The sequence below is a fragment of the Microcaecilia unicolor genome, chromosome 6 (assembly GCF_901765095.1).
Source record: "Microcaecilia unicolor chromosome 6, aMicUni1.1, whole genome shotgun sequence".
Lineage (NCBI taxonomy): Eukaryota > Metazoa > Chordata > Amphibia > Gymnophiona > Siphonopidae > Microcaecilia > Microcaecilia unicolor.
The window spans coordinates 315,088,287-315,109,226 of NC_044036.1; the positions used below are offsets into that span (position 1 = coordinate 315,088,287).

The following is a 20,940-nucleotide window of genomic DNA, read 5'->3' on the forward strand; positions in this document are numbered from 1 at the left end:
TTGTAATTATACTGACATTTCACAGCAAGGATCTACATCCCTTTTGAGAGGCCCTGGAGATATAAGGAAGTGCAGCAACAGTAGCCCCTAAAAAGAAATCCTCACAGATTTAGATTTGAAGAACATTCTTAGGGCCCCGTTTACTAAGCCGTGAGAGGTGCGTTAGTGCTTTTAGCCCACGCTAACTATGTAGGTGCCCACAATATTCCTATGGGCGCCTACTCAGCACACGCGAATTTTGTGCACGCGCTAAAAATGCTAGCGCACCTTAGTAAACAGAGCCCTTAATGTCCAAATCTTGCGTGCCAAAGCCTAAGTAACCAGTAAAGTCTCTCACTTAGAAACTTCAGTCACTGGTTTCTTTTGGTGACCTCGCACTACCTAGACTATCCCGGGAGACATCCATGGCCTCACCCTGGATTTCATTAACTCCTCTCCTGAAGCTCCTAGATGGGGAGGGGGGAAAAGGAGTCACAGCATCAATAATAGGAAAATTAATAAATCAAAAATTAGCCTTCCAGTGAAGTTTTCAGAAATCCTTCAGCTTCCTGTGGACACCAAGGCAGCATCAGCAGATGCCAAATCTGTTATCTTAATTCTGTCCACTGCTTATGTTCCAAGGAGACAAACTGTTCCATTCATAGATGCAAAACTGACCAATAACATCTAAAGTTATGACTTGGGTAGCACTCATATGCTTGAGCAGCCAGGTTTCTCACCTCTTGAGGGAAAGCAGAAGCAATATTCCCATCCCGCAGTTCAATCGCTGAAACTTCAGCAGACTGCAAAGACTGCAGAAGGTCTTCCATCAGCTCAGGAGACCCTCTGGCAGATTGCACATTTTGAGGCATTTAACCTCTGATGCCACTTCAGTCAAATTTGTTGGTATTTAATATGCCTCCTTAGGTGTAGCTCCCATGTAGGGTTACCATACGTCCGGATTTACCCGGACATGCCCTCTTTTTGAGGACATGTCCAGGCATCTGGACGGGTTTTGGCCAGCCTGCCCATTTGTCCGGATTTCTGGACAAATGGGCGGGCTGACGTGTGTGCGGGCGGCGGACCTCCCCTCCCCTCCCCTCACTCACGATCTTCCCTGGTGGTCTAGTGACTTCGGGGCAGAAAAGAGCCCCCTCTTTCCTGCCCGGTGCGCTGCTCTGCATCCTGTATGCTGCCTGTGACGGTCTCGGCGAGATTCAAAATGGCCACCGAGCATTGAAGTCTTGCGAGGCCGCTTCAATTCTCGGTGGCCATTTTGAATCTCGCCGAGACCGTCACAGGCAGCATACAGGATGCAGAGCAGCTCGCCGGGCAGGAAAGAGGGGGCTGTTTCCTGCCCCGAAGTCACTAGACCACCAAGGAAGATCGTGAGTAAGGGGAGAGGTGGTGACGGGGCCGGGGGAGGTGAGGTGAGGGGGTGACCAGAGGGGAAGGGAAAATGCGACGGGGCGGGGTGAGGTGCGACAAGGGGCGGGGCGAGGTGTGGAAAGGGGCGGGGAGAGGGCATGAAATGGGGCTGGACATGGGCGGGGCAAGTGTCCTCTTTTTTTTTTTTTTTTTTAAGGACAAAAAATGGTAACCCTACTCCCATGCTAATCGTGTAATGCACAATAATGAGCCTGTGCTACCCGATTAGTGCAGGCACACCTACTGTCCAGCCATGGCCATGCCTCCCACACTGGAAAAGAAAACATTTTTTCCAATGTGGGATTAGTGCGCGCTGAGCGGGAAACTACTGCAGGGTGCCTTGGAATGGCCCACGGTAGTGCCCTTTTAGCATGCCTTAGGCCTACTGCACCTTATTAAAAGGACCCCAAAGTGTGGTAAATGCAAAAACTTACTGCACTCAAAAAGGGCCCCTTCGTTTAAGGAATCCTATGTATAAAAAAACAGAATACAAAAAAAAAAAGGAACAAATTGAAGATCTGTCAAAAAAAAAGGCACAACTAAACAAAAGAAATGAAATGAGTCCCAAAATATATTAGGAAACAGAGGTGCAGTTAACCAACCATTCTTTTATTTCATTTTGGGAAACTAAATGTCAACCAAAAAGAAAGAGAGAGAAAAAAAAACCAACAACCCATTATGTTCCCAAGTCTGAACCAACCATTAATTGAAAACAGTGGGGAAACACAGTACTGCAGGCAGGAGTCTGAAAAGCTTAAATGCTGATCAGCAGCAGACAATAGAATCACTGTAGGTAAGCAAAAAGACAGAATCAACCCAAGAATGCCTGTTGGCAGTGTAAGGGGGAAAGGGAAATTGGACTTGATATACTGCCTTTCTGTGGTTTTTTGCAACTACATTCAAAGCAGGTTTACGTATTATATAGAGGTACTTATTTGTATCCAGGGCAGTGGAGGGTTAAGTGACTTGCCCAGAGTCACAAGAAGCTGCAGTGGGAATCGAACTTAGTTCCCCAGGATCAAAGTCCACTGCACTAACCACTGGGCTACTCCTCCACTAGTAACATTCCATGTAGAATCTCAAATAGTAGCAACAGAATCTCAATAGTAGCAACATTCCATCTAGAATCTCCAATAGTAGCAACATTCCATGTAGAATCTCAAAAGGGAAATGGGACTTGATATACTACCTTTCTGAGGTTTTTGCAACTACATTCAAAGCGGTTTACATATACTCAGGTACTTATTTTGTACCAGAGGCAATGGAGGGTTAAGTGACTTGCCCAGAGTCACAAGGAGCTGCAGTGGGAATCAAACTCAGTTCCCCAGGATCAAAGTCCACTGCACTAACCACTAGGCTACTCCTCCACTAGCAACATTCCATGTAGAAGCCTGCCCTTGCAGATCAGCAGTGTGGCTGCGCAGGCTTCTGTGTGAGTCTGACGTCAGACTCACAGAAACAGAAGCCTGCGCGGCCGCGTTGCTGATCTGCAAGGGCAGGCTTCTACAAGGAATGTTGCTAGTGGAATAGCAACATTCCTTGTAGAATCTCAAACAGTAGCAACAGAATCTCAAATAATAGCAATATTCCATGTAGAATCTCAAACAGTAGCAACAGAATCTCAAATAGTAGCAATATTCCATGTAGAATCTCAAATAGTAGCAACAGAATCTCCAATAGTAGCAACATTCCATGTAGAATCTCAAATAATAGCAACAGAATCTCCAATAGTAGCAACATTCCATGTAGAATCTCAAAAGGGAAATGGGACTTGATATACCGCCTTTCTGAGGTTTTTGCAACTACATTCAAAGTGGTTTATATATATTCAGGTACTTATTTTGTACCAGGGGCAATGGAGGGTTAAGTGACTTGCCCAGAGTCACAAGGAGCTGCAGTGGGAATCGAACCCAGTTCCCCAGGATCAAAGTCCGCTGCACTAACCACTAGACTACTTCTTGACTAAAACAAAAAGTAAAAATATACCCAGTGAAGGCTGAAACACAGTTATGGCGGCTCACTCAAGCAATGCCAATGGCTAGGGAGCATGCCACTGCTTGGTAGGGTACACAATGTACCCACCATTCTCTGTCAGCATGGCATCATCTCTGAGGTTGGCACGTCATTGTATCAGGTTAATTTTGCTGGGGAAACCATGCAAAAGTAAAGGAACAAAGGCACCATTACAAAAAGTCAAGGAGTAGGGTGTCCGATGGTGCTTCCAAGAGAAAAACAGGAACAATGAAGTCCGATTATAGTAGCAAAATGTATTGTAGTGAATGCACCGCTAAGACTCGACGCTGCCATGTTTTGGCGTTTCCACCTGAGACAGGAGTCTGTGAGTGTGCAGCTTCGAATGTATCTACTAATGAGACAGGAGGCTATCAATAAGCTACTTGTCGCTTCGCAGTGCTCCTTGGATTGAAGGTAGAAAGTGCAAAACCCCTCAGAGAAAAATTACACTGACTCCCACTAAAAGACCAAATTTCATTCAAAATCTGCACCTCGGTTCATAAAATCATTCATGGAGAGGCCCCGATATATATGTCAGACCTTATAGATCTACCAGCAAGGAGCACAAAAAGTTTTTCACATACTTTCTTAAACTTCCATTACCCCAACTGTAGAGGACTCAAGTACAAATTGGTTTGCGCATCCAGCTTTTACATCTGCACGCAACAATGGAATGCACTACCGCATCCCATAAAAACAACATATGATTTGACAACCTTCCGAAAGCTACTAAAGACTAACCTGTTCAAAGAGACTTATAAAAAGAATCCTTCATAAAGTCTTAACATTAAAACTGTACCAGAACAAGCCGTTACTGAATTTTAATCTGACTACTTTCACCACATTGTTAATATTGAACGTTATACTTTTTACTTGATATCGTGTACCAGATATGAATTATTTATTTACTTCCAATTTATTTGATATTTTATGTACCTTAATTGGAATAATACTCTGTATTCCTCATTCCGTTAATGGTGATCGCCATTGCGGCATAATGTAAGCCACATTGAGCCTGCAAAGAGGTGGGAAAATGTGGGATACAAATGCAGCAAATAAATAAATAAATAAACCTGGTTTCTCAACGAGCTTATTAGTAGATACACTGAAGGCTGCAGACTCGCAGACTCCTGACTCAGGCGGAAATGCTGAAACGCAGCACCCGATCAAGTCTTAGAGGTGCATTAACTAAATAAATTTTGCTGCTGGTTTTCTGTTGGAAGTATGATTGGATACCCTACTCTTTTGTGTTTTTTCCAGGTTAATTTTTTCTAGCAAAATGACATACTTTGAAAGGAATTATTTGAACAGTAAATGAATAAATAATAAATGCTGATACAGTATAAATGAGGGTGTCTTTAGAAAATATTTGAAAACAAAACTAACAATACGTGACTTCTCTTACAAAATTGTTTTTTTTTTATACAGACTTGAAAATAGGTATAAAATGTATGTAAAAATATGAAAGTAACAGTCAAAAATTGAAGAGAAACAGCGTTTTTTTTAAACTAAAAATTTTATTCCTATGGGTCCTGTTGCAGGTAACCTGAGTTAATCTTTTGTAAAAGGCCCCCATAGGAAAGCCAAAGAACGTTCTTGGTGTTTTTCCTGCAGTGATGGGAGTCAGTATATGGCAAACTACAGCAGAGGGACCTTAAAGCAGAAGAAGAGAAAAAAGAAATTGAGCTACAGGGCCTGCACAGAGCACATAGAGAGCAATTCTATGAAGAGGCACCAAGAAGTAGGGCCAGCATTGGGGGAGGGAGCAAACGGGGCAGCTGCCCGCGGCCCCACGGCCCAGGCATATCTTCCCCTTCTGCCCACCACAGTCCGCCTCTTCCCTTCCTGATCTTTAAAAATGTATTTCCCTTCTCACAGGAGCCCTGGCACAGCAGCCACTCTCACAAACCGCCTTCAGCTGCCCCGAAGCCTTCCATTTCTGCCACGCCCCCTGTGATGCAATTTCCTGTTTCCACCTGGGCAGATCATGGCAGAGAGGGAAGCTTCGGGACAGCTGGAAGAAGACCGCAAGGGGAGGGAGATGGGCTGTGGTGGGGAGAAGGGGAAGAGATGCCCGGACTGCCTAGTAGCAATGCAGGTGGGGGGATCAGGGTCCCCCTCCTTAATTTCTGCTCTGGGCCCCACAATGAGTAAAATTGGCCCTGCCTAGAAGGCACCTGATTGGAGCCTGTTCTAGAAAGGGAAGTACTAGCATAACTGGGTATATATTGCGCATGTGGTTAGGGGCCAGCACTTTCACCAGCCATAGAATTGATGTAAATGCTCAAGTCTAGATGCCAGAGATATGCACGTAACTTACAGTGTTCTATAAGTTATGTGTATAAGTGTGAGTCCTGCTCAGAGTACGCCCATCTGTAAAATATTCACTATGGAACATAATTTTCATATTTACAGAATCCAGTATATAGGACAAATGCTTAATAAGCAGGTATTAGTGATTCATAACAACACTAGTAAAAAAATGCCCGTTTCAAAAGGGAAGGGAAGGAAATAGGTGCTAGCAAGGCCATCCCCCACCCTCCCTCGCTGTTCCAGACTCTGCCGTCCCTCCGTTTCCCCCACCCCCTTCCGCGACCCATTCGATTCCCCCTTCTTGGCGAAAACCATCCCCCACCGCTGTCCAGTACCTGTGCTGACGGGGGACCCCAACCCCCGTCAGCTAAAGTCCTGTGCTGGCCTTTGCGGCGTTGCTTCTTCAATGATCTTTCGCAGAAAACTTGAACACAAAATCATTGAAGAGGCAACGCCACAAAGGCCAGCACAGGACTTCGGCTGATGGGGGTTGGGGTCCCCCGTCAGCACAGGTAATGGACGGCGGCGGGAGGACAGTTTTCGCCAAGAAGGGGGGCTCGACAGTGTCGTGGAAGGGGGGGGGTCCAGTGGGCCGTAACACAGGGGGAGGAGTAGGGAAACAAGCTCCGCTTGTTTCCCTACTCCTCCCCTTGCTTTGGTATCAGCTGTCACTGACGTCAGTGCCTGCCTGCCTGCCTAGCAGACCACCTCCGAGGGAGGCACGGTCCCAGGCACATTCGAACGTTGGAGGTGAGAATTATTATATAGGAAGAAAATCTCAGCAGACTAACAGAACTTTAATATATATATCTTTGAAGCAGTGGCATTCCTAGGTCGGTTGCACCCAGAGCAGATCACCACTGCGCACCACCACCCCCGGGGCATCACCTTCACTTACCCCACCCCCCTCCTGGGTGCATTGCTCTTACCTCCTAGGGGGTGCTGGGAGCAGTTGGGCAGTTGTCGGCCTGCTCCGGAACAGGATGTAACATCAGAGGGAGCAGGGAACTGGTGGAGCCGACAGCCACGTGGCTGCTCCCTGCACCCCCTTGCAGCGTGCAACCGGAATGGATCTCCCCCACCACCACGCCCTTGGTATGCCACTGCTTCGAAGGATCTTCAGATATTTTGGCGAACATCCATTTTTTTTGAAACAATATACAGCGAAAATAGAGTTGCAACCGATTGTCTCGGACCTCTACCCTGAGGAAGTAGTTGAAACCTGGCCATGTTGGCAGAGGTTCCATTTTTGAAAAAGCTAAGTAGCTGTATTATGCTTTTAGTTTTTCACTGCATATTGTTTCAAAAAATGGATCAATGAAGATTGGACAGTACTGCATAAGAATGGTTTAATGCAGTGCATTTGCAAACTATCTGAAGATCCTTCAAAGACATTTATAGTACAGAATGTTCTGTTAGTGGTGACAAGATAAAGTTGTTAGTCTGCTGGGATTTTCTTGTCATATTTACGGAATAGCACATTGCCAGCCTTTGGCCATTTCTGTACGTACTTGCCACCTTTTTTTGTAGAATTTCCTGGTACTGTCTAGCTGTCCTTTGTACAATGCAGTGTTCTGTGTATTGAGGATTTCTCTGGTTGTAGCCTTCCTGAATCCTGCATTGTCAGGAAAATGTTAGCAGCTGGTACAGTTTGGCAGACATTACGGAATATATCCGCTGTACATGTGCTTCGAGCACTTGCATTTCTCTAGGAGAAATGTTTCCTTTCTTGTTATTGAATGTGAAAGGTGTCCTACAGCTTCGGGGCAGAAATAAGGTGTTGCTGTGAAGTGAAACTCCTAAGCACCCCCAGAAGCCCCTCTGGTCAGGCTGCCTGTAAAAGTTGGAAGCCTCCATTCTAGGCCTCTCTTTCATGGGGCTGCTTTCCTCTTGCAGGAAGGGATGACATGCTGGACATTGAGACAGATGCCTATATTCACTGCATCAGCGCCTTTGTTAAACTGGCTCAGAGTGAATATCAGCTGCTGATGGAGATCATTCCCGAGCACCACCAGAAGAAAACCTTTGACTCCTTAATTCAGGTTTCCTTTTTGCTATGTTTTTTTCAATGTATTTTCAAAAGCCATGTACAGAGCTTGAGAGGGCACTTTGAAAATTGCCCACACTCTTTATGTGCAGCTATAAAAGCTCACATATTCTTGGTGCTTTTGCCTGTGTGCAGCAGAGACATTCTTGGGGATGGGGGTAGAACGGGGATTTATTATAACACGTCTAGTTATTTATTTTCAAAAGTGCATGTATAGTTCTAGTTGAAAGAAGTAGATACAAGTCTCTGCAGATAGATTATCTATGAGCAGTTTTCAAAGGGTACGTACATGCATACTTTCACTTTGAAAATTGGTGCAAAGGCTGGGGGATAAAACGTACCCGCAGACCTTGCAGTGATTATTCTTGTTTGCCTTGTAGCTCCTTGTGACCTTGGGCAAGTCACTTAACCCTCCATTGCCCCAGGTATAAAAACTTAAGTGACTTGCCCAAGGTCACAAGGAGCTACAAGGCAAACAAGAATAATCACTGCAAGGTCTGCGGGTACGTTTTATCCCCCAGCCTTTGCACCAATTTTCAAAGTGAAAGTATGCATGTACGTACCCTTTGAAAACTGCTCATAGATAATCTATCTGCAGATTGCCCCAGGTACAAAAACTTAAGATTGTGAACCCTGTAGGGACAGAGAAAGTACCTACATATGTGTACAGCACTGCATACATCTAGTAGTGCTATAGAAAATAGCCTTCCACTTGCACAGGGATAACCGACTCATATCCTTGAAAGCTGCAGACAGATCTGGTTTCTAGGATAATGAGGATCTGCAAATGAACCTGGATTTTGTACAAAATGTATACAGATATTTATTGTGAATATCCAGCCCTGCTAGTAGCCCTGAAAAACCAGACTTGGCCATTGCTAGACTTGGCACCTACAGTGAAGTCCAGTAGACCTCTAGGTGGTTCACAATGAATCTCCGTCAGCAACACAGAATCAGGGAAATTTCCATGGTAGGGTGGCTAATTGTAGCTTATGGCTTAAACTTACAGCTAGGTCTTTTTTATTATCCAAAACTCTTGTGAGTCTTCAAGCATTACATTTTGTGGTGTTCATCAATTCAATATCCAGGTAGAAAATGCAACAGCTTGCCTTATAGTGAGATTCCTCTTTTAGATTCCAAACCTACCCTTCTCTCGGATCATCCACCTCTTCCGCTTCATCTCCCTAAGGTTTCTTGTTACCTACAGAAACAACAGGACTTTACGCACCTGCTAGCTTCTCTAGCTGTTCAAATGGAAGGAATCGGGTTGTGAAGGGATTAGCTGAAATTTAAATGGTTTATGGCTTATTTTAATTTGCTATACTGCCCTTCCTACAGGAATCACAGGGCGGTGTGCAATCAAATAAAATCAATTAAAAATCAGTGGGAAATGAATGCCAAATTATTATAGGAGAGCAGCAATCACTGAAGATTAGATGATCTGGCAGCGGAAAGTCCAGTCCTGTAGTCTAGGTGCCTGTGTTTGAGACCCTTGCATAAATGTGTACAGTATTTGCACTTACCCATGAATGATCCAGCAGGGCTGCTAAGAGTTAATTCTGTAACAGTGTGCATAACTGATACAGGGCTCCTTTTACTAAGCTGCTTACTGCAGCTTAAAAGGGCTTACCGTCAGATGCCCTGACACGGCCCACAGTAAATTCTAAATGTGCGCATGCAAACCACACACTAAAAACTAGTTTACATTTTTTTCTGGCAGGGGGCGTGCCTGGGAGCTGAGAGTTGGTGTTTTCTGGGCTAACCAGTTAGTGCCTCTACACTGCTGTGGGATTAGTGATGAGCCCTTACCACCTACAACAGTGTTTCCTAAGTCTGGTCCTGGAGTACCCCCTTGCCAGTCAGATGTTCAGGATATCCACAATGAATATGCATGAAAGAGATTTGCATATAATGGAGGCAGTGCATGCAAATCAAGTTCATTGCATTTGGCATCTCTTATAGAAAAGCATGTAGTCAAAATTATGGCATTTACACACACGTGCAGATATTCCGGTCATTTACATGCATGTTTAGGGCCTAAATGTTGCTGCCCTCTTTATAGCTCTGAGTATTTGAGTTCTTGTAGCACAGAAGTTGAGATGTTTGGAGCATCCTGCATAGCTGATTTCAGAGCTGTAATTGAACTTCTCCACACAAATGTGCTTTATCAGCCTTTCTCTTTAGCTGCAGACTGTCTGATCCTGTGAGTTCTCAATTCAGTCCTCGGGATGTACCTAGCCAGTCAGGTTTTCAGGATACCCACAATGAATATGCATGAGAGAGATTTGCATGCACTACCTCCATTCTATTCAAATTTATCTCATGCATATTCATTGTGAATATCCTGTGTGTCCCAAGCAGTGGCATAGCCACTATGGGGCCACGGGGTCCTGGGCCCCCGTAGATTTGCCCCTGGACCCCCTGCCGCCGACCCTCTCGACCCCCCTCCCACCGCCAACCTGCCATCGCCTACCTTTGCTGGCGGGGACCCCAACCCCCGCCAGCCAAGCCGAGGTCCTCTTCTTCCCAATCCCGTGCAGGACGTCAGACTAGAATGAAGCCTTGTGCGGGATTGGGAAGAAGAGGACCTCGGCTCGGCTGGCGGGGGTTGGGGTCCCCCGCCAGCAAAGGTAGGCGACGGCGGGTTGGCGGCAGGGGGAGGTCAAACTTTGAAGGTCAAAGTTGGTGGCGGGGGGGGGGGGCTAAAATGTGCCCCCTCACCTTGGGCTCTGGACCCCCTCCCGCCGAAGTTTGGCTATGCCCCTGGTCCCAAGAACTGGGTTGAGAACCCCTGAGCTAAAGGAACGCTAGCTTGAAGACCAGCAGATGTCTTCTCAAGCAATACTCTGGCCCATCCTCTAGTTATGAGGTCCTTGCTACTGATATTCACAGTCATTTTCTTGGTGGGTTTTGTTGCAGGAGGCGCTAGATAACTTGATGATGGAGGGAGAAAACATTGTTCAGGCAGCCAGGAAGGCCATCATCAGACATGACTATTCTGCCGTGTTGACCATCTTTCCAATACTCAAGCATCTGAAACAGATGAAGCCAGAATTTGATCAGGTTTTACAGGTGTGTGTGAATGTGATGCAGCTGGTTGATTGTCTTTTCCTTCCATCATAGCACAAGGGAACAGAATGGTACTGTGAAGAAACACTGTGTTTTAATCCTGTAAAATGTATTAGATATTTTCCTGTTTTAATTATGCCCTGAAGTGTATTTGGCTAGCAGGTGATGTTTCTTTGCTGTAAAGCTGTTACAGGGAACTGAATGTTCTTTTCCTTTAACACAAGCAGGAAGCAAGCAGCAGTATACTTTTAAATCTTGTTGACTGGGCTCTGATTGGCCTGGAGTTTCAAAAATTACCCAGTAGTATTGGCTGTTGCTTCAGTCTTAGCCCTGGAGGAAAGAGAGACAGATCTCTTTGCTGAGGCTCAGTGAATTATATGTCCTGACCTTTCCATGTACTGTTTAGACAGTATGTAGATGTTTAGTTAGTGCTATAATTGATCCATATTTCAGTTACCTGTTATTGTTTGCTGATTGCACATTTTTTGTTCATTGTTCCAGTGTGACAGTAAACCTGTTTAGTTTTTTAACTCTTGCTGTCTGGACTGATAAAGAATCCTGGTGGTTGGGTCTGTGAGTGCTTTCTAGGAACTGTGGGACCATTGGGAGTATGGCCCCCACCAGTAACCTAGAAATCACTGGGGATAATTTGAGAGCTGGAGATATGCCCAGAGGTGATTGTGACCCAGTCAGTGGGAGGAGGGTGCTAGTGTAGAGCACAAGTGTCAGGTGCAGGCAGAAAAGAGGTGTGCTGGGGATAGATCCTCGTAAGTGGCTGCGGGGTAACCCCAGGCAGGTGGCTAGGTGTTTCATGACAGGTACAATACATTAATGCAGGCTTGTCCAAATTCATTCCTGGAGAGCTGCAAACAGGCCAGATTTTCAGGATATCTCTAATGAATATTCATCAATCAACCCATAAGTAACTATATTTATGCGTTTTTACTTTTTTCTTTTATTGCAAACATATAATAAACCATTTCTGTACATGTATTTCCTAATGGGTTTTCTACATCCCACTTTTCCTCTATCGCTCTTCCAACCACTCTCTCCTTTCACTCATACACCGTGTATTCATGCACCATATATTCTTCTATTACATTCGACCCTTCAGGACCCAAAGTGCTTGGGATCAAAACTTTTTAAACATTTTTTTTAAACCCGAAGATTCTGCTCTGGATCCAAAGTTCTTATATCAGTCTACCATAATACTCAGAGTCCTCAATCCACATTGTTCTCTTCCTTAGTATTTCTTCTTTTCTGTATACCACTTCCACCCTTATATCAAAACATCTTCAATTTGTGCTAATGTTCGCTGAAAATATTCTCTTTCATTCCCATGACACTTCAGACCTTTAACGTCTCACTGTCCAGATTATATGCTTCACCTCACCAACATGACCTCAGTTGGTCGGCTTAATGAACAGCACCCAACAGCGTCAAACCCTACGCAATCGATGCGTTTCACCCAGTGACGTCTTCAGGGGTTTAACCTCAAGATCAATACGGCTGCTTCCACAGGTCTGATCTCCCTCAGGAGTCGCAGAATAATGGCGCTGCTGCAGAAAACGCCAGCGCATTCGCTCTCTTTAAATATACAGGAACAATAACTCCACCTAAGGCAAGAAGGGAGATCAGACCTGTGGAAGCAGCCGTATTGATCTTGAAGTTAAACCCCTGAAGACGCCACTGGGTGAAACGCATCGATTGCGTAGGGTTTGACGCTGTTGGGTGCTGTTCATTAAGCCGACCAACTGAGGTCATGTTGGTGAGGTGAAGCATATAATCTGGACAGTGAGACGTTAAAGGTCTGAAGTGTCATGGGAATGAAAGAGAATATTTTCAGCGAACATTAGCACAAATTGAAGATGTTTTGATATAAGGGTGGAAGTGGTATACAGAAAAGAAGAAATACTAAGGAAGAGAACAATGTGGATTGAGGACTCTGAGTATTATGGTAGACTGATATAAGAACTTTGGATCCAGAGCAGAATCTTCGGGTTAAAAAAAATGTTTAAAAAGTTTTGATCCCATGCACTTTGGGTCCTGAAGGGTCGAATGTAATAAAAGAATATATGGTGCATGAATACACGGTGTATGAGTGAAAGGAGAGAGTGGTTGGAAGAGCGATAGAGGAAAAGTGGGATGTAGAAAACCCATTAGGAAATACATGTATAGAAATGGTTTATTATATGTTTGCAATAAAAGTAAAAACGCATAAATGTAGTTACTTATGGGTTGATTTAAATATGAATTTTAACTAAGGAGGAAAAAGGAGCTCATAGTTTGGTGGAGTGGCCTAGTGGTTAGGGTGGTGGACTCTGGTACTGGGGAACTGAGTTCGATTCCCACTTCAGGCACAGGCAGCTCCTTGTGACTCTGGGCAAGTCACTTAACCCTCCATTGCCCCATGTAAGCCGCACTGAGCCTGCCATGAGTGGGAAAGCGCAGGGTACAAAATGTAACAAAAATAAAATAGATACTATTGGAGATTCTACAAGGAATGTTGCTATTCCACTAGCAACGTTGCAACGTTCCATGTAGAAGGCTGCGCAGGCTTCTGTTTCTGTGAGTCTGACGTCCTGCACGTACGTGCAGGACGTCAGACTCACAGAAGCAGAAGCCTGCGCGGCCACATTGGTGATCTGCAAGGGCCGACTTCTACATGGAATGTTGCTAGTGGAATAGCACACTACACAAATCCAAAGATAAGAACTCAGTGTCTGCTCACAGCATATAAATACTTTTAGTAATACAAATTCTCATATTGTTTGGATATTGGGAGCCCTCGGACGATGCCACTTAAAAGCAATTTCATTAGTTTTTGCCTAGTGGCCAGGCCTCTCTTCATCGGGTACTCCCTTTGCTTAAACCTTAAATAAATGCTGTGGCAAACACACTCCACTGGTGCCCAAAATTATACGTGCTCAAAATTCAAAAGGAAAATAGAAAAACTTATCTTGAACATTAGTACATGTCACTCGCTGTTGAAGAATCTGCGTGCACTGTGAGAGTCTGCGTGCACAGACTGTTGAGGATTTAAGGCGGGCAAGTTTAACCCGAGTCCCTGATGAAAATATTGAAACCCGCGGCGTCGGGCGTAATTTAGGGGAAGCCAAAGCGGACTTCAACAGCGAGTGACATGTACTAATGTTCAAGATAAGTTTTTCTATTTTCCTTTTGAATTTTGAGCACGTATAATTTTGGGCACCAGTGGAGTGTGTTTGCCACAGCATTTATTTAAGGTTTAAGCAAAGGGAGTACCCGATGAAGAGAGGCCTGGCCACTAGGCAAAAACTAATGAAATTGCTTTTAAGTGGCATCGTCCGAGGGCTCCCAATATCCAAACAATATGAGAATTTGTATTCCTAAAAGTATTTATATGCTGTGAGCAGACACTGAGTTCTTATCTTTGGATTTGTGTAGTGTGTGATTGCAGTTTCCAAAGATTTTTGGCATTGGAGATCTTAGTGGTTTCAGGCTAGTGGAATAGCAACATTCCATGTAGAATCTCAAATAGTAGCAACAGTGGAGGAGTGGCCTAGTGGTTAGGGTGGTGGACTTTGGTCCTGAGGAACTGAGTTCAATTCCCACTTCAGGCACAGGCAGCTCCTTGTGACTCTGGGCAAGTCACTTAACCCTCCATTGCCCCATGTAAGCCGCATTGAGCCTGCCATGAGTGGGAAAGCGCAGGGTACAAATGTAACAAAAATAAAATAGATACTATTGGAGATTCTACATGGAATGTTGCTACTATTGGAGATTCTACATGGAATGTTGCTATTCCACTAGCAACATTCCATGTAGAAGGCTGCGCAGGCTTCTGTTTCTGTGAGTCTGACGTCAGACTCACAGAAGCAGAAGCCTGCGCGGCCACATTGGTGATCTGCAAGGGCCGACTTCTACATGGAATGTTGCTAGTGGAATAGCAACATTCCATGTAGAATCTCAAATAGTAGCAACAGTGGAGGAGTGGCCTAGTGGTTAGGGTGGTGGACTTTGGTCCTGAGGAACTGAGTTCGATTCCCACTTCAGGCACAGGCAGCTCCTTGTGACTCTGGGCAAGTCACTTAACCCTCCATTGCCTCATATAAGCTGCATTGAGCCTACCATGAGTGGGAAAGTGCAGGGTACAAATGTAACAAAAAAAAAAAAAAATATGCATGAGAAATTTGCATACAGGAATAACTTGAAAACTTGCCCTGATTTTGATCCTCGAGGACTGAACTTGGTTAATGCATCAGCCTTTTTGTCTTCTCAGGCCTGAGTTACATCTTAGGCCAGTCTTGAAATGAGCTTTCCAGTCCTAGTTTTGTGCATGGTTTTATGTGTTCACACTTCAATTAACGCTATCAAAAATACAGAAGAAACCTGGCCTCGCAAAAAGCAATGGCAGTCAAAAACAGCGAAGATGACACAAAAAAAAGGGGGGAAGAAATAGAAAAATATATATATAAATAAAAAAATTTGGGTATATATAAAATGATCAAAAACAGACAACAACAAAAAATTAAAAAATCCTGTCACAAGGTGTTGCTTACTGATCGGGTGGCTGTTTCTTTGTTCTCTCTGATTTTTGCTAGATCGAGCACACAGCCTTTTTAAAGGCAGAGTGTTTTTGAATAAAGACGTGTGCAACAGCACTCCTTCCAAGGACTGATATCATCATATAATACACATAAGGTGCAACAGACTCCTGACGCAGGCCAGTTGGGCCGAAACACAGCTGTGTCGAGTCATATCACCCCAATAAATCTACCATATTTTTTCATTTTTTCTTGTGTCGTCTCCTTTTTTATTTTTTATTTTCATATTTAAAAATATTTTTTAATTTTTTGTTGTTGTCTGTTTTTGATCATTTTATTTATACCCAAATATTTTTATTTATATATATTTTTTTCTATTTCTTCCCCCCTTTTTTTTGTGTCATCTTCGCTGTTTTTGACTGCCTTTATGTGTTCACATCATATTTGGTGTGATGGTAGCAGGCTTGGGTGAGAAGAACTTCTTGAACAACAGTGGTGCGTAGCCTGAGAGCACTGGAAAGAACGCTTACGTATCAGCCACCTAAAGTGTTTCAACTGTGAACCATCTGCTGCCTACTGAGTCCTGTTAACTTGACCTTTCCAGGGAACCGCAGCAAGCACAAAAAACAAACTGCCAGGGTTGATCAATTCCATGGAGACCACAGGGGCAAAGGCACTGGAGGATTTTGCAGACAACATTAAGGTACCTTCCAGGATCCCATAACCTAGTTCTTGAGAGCAGCCAACGGGTCAGGATTCCAGGATACCCTTAATGAATATGCATTAGAGAGATCTGCATGCCTACTACCTCCATTGTATGCAAAGGTCTCCCATTGATGTTCGTTAGGGATTTTCTAAAATTCTGACCACGTGAAGACCACTGTCGTAAGCCACGTGCTTATGTGTTTCTAAGCATCCTCTGTAGGTAAGAGTGTGAGGAAATGGGGGAGACCAGCCCTGTGGATGGGCTGTGTGTGTTGAGAGAAACTACAACTGAATCTTTAAAATATCTTAAAAATCCATGAAAACATTCTTTTCCTGTAAGACATTTGGGCTCAGTTATTTTGATTAGTTTTAGATGCCTTGATTGACCCTAGATAGAATGGATGGAAACAGGAAGGAATGTGCGTTTGCAAGAGCCATATACTCCTATAGATGATACCGCACAGCGCAATACTGGAGGAAATATATACGATACCCGAAAAAAGAACGTTAACATTAGCCTGCATCACAGAAACCATGAACTACGGGGCACTTTCCAAATTAACCAATCAAGGTATATCCTGAAAAATCACCATATTAACGGTAGCTGAATATCCCACTACTGCAACCTTGCATAACCAAAACTGGTTGCAATTAAAACTGTCAGTCATGTACCCAGGAGAGCATCTTGTCCTATATCGCCCATCAACATTTTTCTGTTGTAAAAGAGGCTCTTCTTTGCTTCTGTAAGGAATCACTTAAAAATGTTTCTGCATGCCCTGGACCCACCCTTCTTGCTGTACTACATCCATAAACAAATCATATTTTCATAAGTGCCCTGGGAAAAGGAGGTTAAGCGGTCAATGTACAAATTGCTCTTCAGCTCCTCCTTTTGCTTTGCAAGTCCTTGTTACTGGAGCGCTCTACCATCTACTTTAAAGGTGACTACTGACCACAATCTGTTCAAGAAGTCCCTTAAGACTTATCTATGTGGTCAAGCATACTCTTCTGTTGTTTAACTTCCTACCGGCCCTCATTTGTATCTCCTGTTGTTTGCTCCCCTCCCACGATGTTCCTTATTCTCTGCCCCGACCTTGAATTTGTATGATGTTCTTTTCATAAATGTTGTTAGCCACATAGAGCCCGCCATGGTGGGAATCTGTGGGATAGAAATGCTCTAAATAAATAAATATTCAAAGTGATTTAACCTGTCAGAAATGGCTCCTGGCCAGTTAAATCACTTGTTCAGGGCTGTTGCTAATTTTCAGCAGCACTTAACAGGTTAATCCTACTGAAAATAACCAGTTAGTGCTGAAATGAAAACCAGCTATTTGGGGGAACGGAGTCAGCACTTGGCTTGTTAAGTGTCAATATTCAGCACTTCACCAGCCAGATTATCCGCATAAAAGTCCGTCTTATCTGTATGCGGTAACCTATATCCGGTTAAGGGATCCTTTTATGAAGCTGCAGCAAAATGTTTTTGATGCGCACCGAGGCTCCCTTTTACTGCAGCGAGTAAAACGCAGGGATTTTTTTTTTTTTTTAAAGAAATGGATATGCAGCAAGTGAAGCATTTGCCGTGCGCCTGTTTCGGTTGGGAGCACTTACCACTACCCATTGAGGTGGCGGTAAGGGTTCCGCGCGCACTGCCCAATTACCGCCAGGCACACATCGGTGCTACAAAAATGGAAATGGCATGCACTGGGGGCGGGAACTACTGCCGGGTAGCTGCGGTAGCCCGACGGTACTTCCCTTTTAGCGAGCGGTAAGCCTGCGTTGGGGTCCCTAAGTGCTTAATATGGCACTTAACTGGCTATGCATTAGCTGGCTCTGGAAGCCTGGAAATTGAATACCAGTGCCCGCCTAGCATTGAATTTCCAGGTTTAACACTGGTGGCAGTCAGCAAAATGCTGATTTGCTGCTGACTGAATATCGAACCCTAAATAAGTACATAAGCACCGCCATACTGGGAAAGACCAAGGGTCCATCAAGCCCAGCATCCTGTCTCCGACAGCGGCCAATCCAGGCTTCAAAAAACCCGCCCCACCCCCCCCCCCCCAAAAAAAAAAATTTAATGTTCAATGGACTTTTCCCTCAGGAATCTGTCCAAACCCCCTTTAAATTCCGTAAGGCCAGCCGCTGCCACTACATTTTCCGGTAACGAGTTCCAGAGTCTAACTACATGCTGAGTAAAGAAAAACTTTCTCCTATTTGTTTTAAATCTACCATATTCTAGCTTCATCTTGTGTCCCCTGGTTTTCTTGTTGTTTGAAAGTGTAAACAATTGCTTCACATCTGTCCGCTATACTCCGCTCATTATCTGCAGAGACCCATTCTTAATGCTGCATAGCAAAATGAGAAAATTACCCTGACAGTGGGTTGAAACCTTTGATAAAACAGGCCTTTGAGGTTGCCTGGGGTGTCACTGCACGTGGCTACCAGTAGATGGTGCTAGATACATACAAGGAAACAAGCAAATTGTAGAATTTGTGATCCTAATGAAATGCCAAATGGAACTTCCTTCCCTTCTTATTGACATAGTTTTCTGTTTTTCCCTTCCCTTATAAGAATGATCCAGACAAAGAATACAACATGCCAAAGGATGGGACAGTACATGAGCTCACCAGTAATGTACGTAAGCAGAGGCCAGGAAAGTGCTTCGAGGGGGGGAGGAGGTGGTTTTACTCTTTGAAAGTTTTCAAATGAAAAGTCACTAGTACAGAAAAAACAAATAAAAATATTCAGAGGCACTTAGGCAGCTATTTCGCCCAACTCCACCCCAGATATGAGTATAGCAAAAAGTTTTTGCGTACCAGTGGGGATAATTATGTAAAAGCTGGGGTTTACACGTGGGAAATTTTTGTAAAATTAGCCCCATAAATTTTAGATCTTGTATTCTATAGTTTAACTTAAACATATATTTGGGATCTGAATCTACAGTTGATGGACTGCTGCTACTGGCCCCATGGAGAGAAGCCTTTGCTGCCATGGGGTGGGCATTCTGAAGAAAGAGATTGTGAACCCTGACCTGACTCTGCATTTTTTATTCTTTCTCTCTTTTTTTTTCAGGCAATTCTCTTCCTTCAGCAGCTGTTGGATTTCCAGGAGACTGCTGGTGCCATGCTGGCATCACAAGGTACATGCATGGTGCCCTTTTTCCTTTACATGAGCCTTTGCCATGATGCCAGTCCATTGCAATCCACTTTCATAACATGGGCAGTTCAGCTTTCTTAACAGGAATCCACATTTTTCTCTCCCATGTCTTCCTCTTTCACTGGTCCACGTTGGTTGGTTTAACAACAATTCAAAAATGACTGGATCGAACCACCTAAAGAATTGTCTCTGGGTATTCACAGCTAGCAGATATGCAATTTCAGATCTTGCACTGAAGGATCGGGAGAAACCGCTCTTGTTGGGTTCCTGTTACTAAGGTTGAACTGTCATGGGTCACAGACAGCATAACCCACATGTCGCCCAGCACACCTCGTCTGTTCCGATCTTCGTCGCTAAATGCACCATGTCCACTGCATTTTTTTTTCTGCGCCAGCATCTTCTAGGTCCTCCATTTCCTTCTAAGTTCTTCCATCTGTCTTCTTTGCCTGCTTATCTGTGACCTTGGCCTAGGTGCTGTTGGAAAGTTAACTCTTCACTGACCAAAGAATGCCATCTCAGGGCAACAGCTACATAAACCTGTCCAGACTTCCTAGTGTGGTTTGTGCATGGACATCTTCGTGCAAGATTATGTCCAGCGGATTCAGCCAAACCCTAAAATTATGTATTAGGATTATAGCGCAGTCTGCACACTGATCGTTGAAACAAAATCCTCAAGTTCTTTTAAACAGTGTACTTGGCACCAGTTTTCAAAGAGAAAGCATGTGTGGTCACTTGCACTTATGTGAGTACAATTTTGCTGGAAGTTTTCATAATTAGATTTGAAAATGCCATCTATGCATAGTTGTGTAATTGTGTGCCTAGTAACGTCTCCTCTCATTGCAGGTGAAAGTTGTTAGATTCTTGATGTACCACCTTTCTGTGCTACAAACAAAGTGGTTTACTTATTACATATAACAGTAAAATGGATGACATAGTTACCTCCCCCCCCCCTTTACAAAGCTGCATGGTAATGCCAACACAGCCCATTCATTTTGAATGGGCTGTATCGGCATTACCGCACCGGCAGCTGCTAGCATGACTTTGTAAAAGGTGTGGGGGGGGGGGGGGTAGTAAGTAGGAAAAGGTCTCAAGACGTCACCCAGAAGCTGCCCATTCAAATATTGGCAGCTCAAAGCAAAAAGCTGACAGTGATTTTTCTTTTCTTTTTTTTTTTCTCAAAATATTTTATTAATTTCCAAATATACAAAAACAGGAAAACAATGATGGAAAAACATAGGAAGCAAGAAACACAACAGGTGGGAAAGGAAAGAAGAGAAAAAAGGAGGGGAAAGCATCCAGGTGATTAACAAATAAGTCCTTTGTACAGGTTTAAGGTGTGGCCTGAATAGTTTGGCGGTAGTTGTCCAAAATAGACCAAATTATTTTCTTAGATACTATCATCCGACTTTTTGCAGCCATGGCGAGCTCAAACTTCTGATGCTGCAGGACTGTATTCCACCAGAAATGAATATTCAGCAACTGTGCGTTTTTCCAGTTTTGCAAAATATGCCGTTGAGCAATAGTGAAGAGAATGTCCAATAGTTTTGATTGCGGGGAGGTCAAATCAAAAGTTGCATGAACGGACTTAAAAATTACAATTGAATAAGTCAGGTCATCAGTTATGGGCAAAATGTTTTGTATAATATTCCAAACAGCCTTCCAGAATTGAAAGATCGGAGGACACTCATGTAACATATGAGAGAAAGTACC

The 20,940-nt window shown here is 44.0% G+C and overlaps 1 protein-coding gene across 5 annotated transcripts in view; it reads left to right on the forward strand.

The window, feature by feature from the left end:
• The window catches only part of EXOC7 (exocyst complex component 7), a 69,517-nt gene that overhangs the window by 27,264 nt on the left and 21,313 nt on the right, over positions 1 to 20,940 (forward strand). For all 5 annotated transcript variants that reach the window (XM_030208216.1, XM_030208219.1, XM_030208217.1 and 2 more), the window contains 5 exons: positions 7,630 to 7,775; positions 10,700 to 10,852; positions 15,980 to 16,078; positions 18,646 to 18,708; positions 19,147 to 19,213. In XM_030208216.1, coding sequence (XP_030064076.1) covers positions 7,630 to 7,775; positions 10,700 to 10,852; positions 15,980 to 16,078; positions 18,646 to 18,708; positions 19,147 to 19,213 — 528 coding nt within the window. The remainder of the gene's footprint in view (positions 1 to 7,629; positions 7,776 to 10,699; positions 10,853 to 15,979; positions 16,079 to 18,645; positions 18,709 to 19,146; positions 19,214 to 20,940) is intronic.